The 2,860-nt window shown below is 31.5% G+C and overlaps 1 protein-coding gene across 1 annotated transcript in view; it reads right to left on the bottom strand.

Annotated features, from left to right (window-relative positions):
- Positions 1-2,396, bottom strand: part of LOC106459855 (RNA-binding protein 48-like) — a 15,859-nt gene extending 13,463 nt beyond the window's left edge. The window contains exons 1-2 of the mRNA XM_013919527.2: positions 2,217-2,396; positions 1,100-1,247 (exon numbers count right to left, since the gene is read on the bottom strand). Coding sequence (XP_013774981.2) covers positions 1,100-1,247; positions 2,217-2,396 — 328 coding nt within the window. The remainder of the gene's footprint in view (positions 1-1,099; positions 1,248-2,216) is intronic.
- Positions 2,397-2,860: the final 464 nt, after the last annotated feature.

Raw genomic sequence — 2,860 nt, 5'->3', positions numbered from 1 at the left:
ATATTCTCGTAGAGTCAATTGACATCAATCCTCCAACAGATAATTTCATATTCTCGTAGAGCCAATTGACATCAATCTTCCAACAGATAATTTCATATTCTCGTAGAGTCAATTAACATCAATCCTCCAACAGATAATTTCATATTCTCGTAGAGCCAATTGACATCAATCCTCCAACAGATAATTTCATATTCTCGTAAAGCCAATTGACATCAATCCTCCAACAGATAATTTCATATTCTCGTGAAGCCAATTGTCATCAATCATCCAACAGATAATTTCATATTCTCGTAAAGCCAATTGTCATCAATCATCCAACAGATAATTTCATATTCTCGTAAAGTCAATTGACATCGATCCTCCAACAGATCATTTCGTGTCCTTAGAAAAACAGATGAGATCCCCAAACAATTTAATTTGTATTTGTCATTTAGAATTTTTTGGCACTGGTATGGTTATTACTAATTAGTAAGTAAAGCCTCAAAAATTAGATCCAGTAGAGTGGTTCTTTTAGTATTTTGTATAATAAGGACAAAAACAAACAACACTAAAATCAAACGCTATGTTCATATAATTACTTTTCTCGACAAATTTTAAAATAAAGGGTTATCTAGACTGTATATATTCAAAGTTTGAATAGAAAATAGCCATTATTCATGTTTATATGTAGCAATATCGTATTGATTAAGGCCACACAATCCCAAACTGTGACAAACGTTTGTTGATTGAAACAACCCAACTAGAGAAAGTAAAATAAAAACAAAAAACGATATATATACTTCTGCAATGGAGAACAGAATTAGAAATAAAAGTAATCGCGAAGGTCAAAGAAATCTAATCTTGTACTTCCTGATTACAACGTATCATATACCTTTAAAACTTAACTAGAATCATCTCATTAGGCTTCTTGCTCTCATTTTGTAAGCGACCATCCGTACTGAGCAATTTTCCCTTGAGGCTTTACTGTAGAGATGTCTTGTTTCTTGAAAGAGATTGGAGGGCTGAGCAACATAATGTCATTGCAACCGAGTTTTGTAACTTAAGGAGATGAAAACAAAAACAAGTTTCAAAGAAAATATAATTAGAAAAAAACACACACCAAAAAAACATGTTGAACGGGTTCCATTAAAGGCTCCTATTTCTACCGAAACGAAAAACAACAACATTTTCTTGTATTTGTATTCAACGCTGTATGGCATTTCTTGATTATTAAGTTGGTGTTTTTCAAAATTCGGTATCATCTGTGACTGAAAAAATATATCCGATATGGTACTTTATATGCAAAACATGTATTTATAATAATAATCAACAGCAAAATATTGTTCCAAAAAGCAGAAATCAGACTATTAACTAGTCTCTCATTAAATGCCACTAGAATATAAACATCAAAGATATTGATAATGTAGTATTGTATGACATCAGAAAAAAACAATAACAACCGATTTTCATGGACCTTTTAGTATGCAAAATATATAATATATAATAATACGATCATAATTCTTATATGGTATAGCTTCGTTTTAACACACAACAAATAGATAGTTTAAAAGTCAAGTTAATTTCAACATCTAACTCAGAAACAAGCCAGTGTTTGTCACGTCACGTCACGCTCGATTTATTTTGATTTGTCGAAATAAAAGATATCATAAAAGCCAAAATACATTTATCCAGATAGAATAATTCGATTACTGTCAGCCCATTACGATTTCAGTGACGTTAGTGCAAGAAAGCCATGAGGAGGGGGGGGGGGTGTCGCGAAACCTTATAAGTGTGGTGAGTGTTGGTGTAATATGCCTAAAGTATAGACGTATACTTTTATATTTTATAGTTTCAGTACATAGACTAACAACAATATTGGGTTTTATGTTTATTACTAAGCTACATGACATAAATGCCATTGTTGGAAAGTAGTGTTACCAAATGCACTGGCTTTTCTATATATATTAGAAGTTGTTAATCTAACTGATTTTTACCAATTATTATTCTATAAATACACCACAAATTCATTTCATGAATGATCTTAATTTTGATTGGCTCACAAAGGAAATTACCAATGTTTGACTTCTTGGACTGCACTTTTCGGTAGGGCCCAAACGGAAAACACCTTTGTATCACTCAAAGTGTTACTGTTATTAGCGTTAGAAATAAATCAATAACTTACTGAATACGGAAATCATCATTTAATAAAACAGGCTAATAGTAAAATTAACATGTACCTTCACTGCAGTTGCTTTCCGTCCTTCTCTATAATTTGCTCGACTTGAGCATACTTCACGTTTGACATGATGATCAAATTTTGAAATTTGCTTTGAACTAATTGTATTGTACATCACAACAATATAAAATATTGAAACATATAACTGTGTGTTCTCGTTTCTCACACCGTTTACATTCATAGATGTCGCTAAGCTCTTTATAAGTATAAGCGATAGAGTTTAAAGACACAACCTTTATGTCTGAATTAATGAACTTTATATAACTAAGATTTAGCCATAACCAACAATGTGTAATTTTTTGTTTTAACACCATTTTATATTTTACTATATTCCCCATAAAAATGTGTTGGAAATATTTGAAAACAATTACTTCAATTAATGAATTATAGGGAACGATCTAAAATCGTCTTCCTGCAACTAAACTAATACCAGTTACTTATATTATTTTTTTTATTATAATGATAATTTGTTTGTTTAAAGTTAAGCACAAAACAACACAATGGGCTATCTGTGCTTTGCCCACCACGAATATCGAAATCCGGATTCTAGCGTTAGAAGTCCGCATACATACCGTTGTGCCACTAGGGAATGGGGCGTATATAATGATAAAAGCTTTTTTCCCGCAGTTAGTATTCTGTATTAAT

The sequence above is a fragment of the Limulus polyphemus genome, unplaced genomic scaffold (assembly GCF_000517525.1).
Source record: "Limulus polyphemus unplaced genomic scaffold, Limulus_polyphemus-2.1.2 Scaffold669, whole genome shotgun sequence".
Lineage (NCBI taxonomy): Eukaryota > Metazoa > Arthropoda > Merostomata > Xiphosura > Limulidae > Limulus > Limulus polyphemus.
This window is presented reverse-complemented; position numbering and strand designations above follow the sequence as displayed.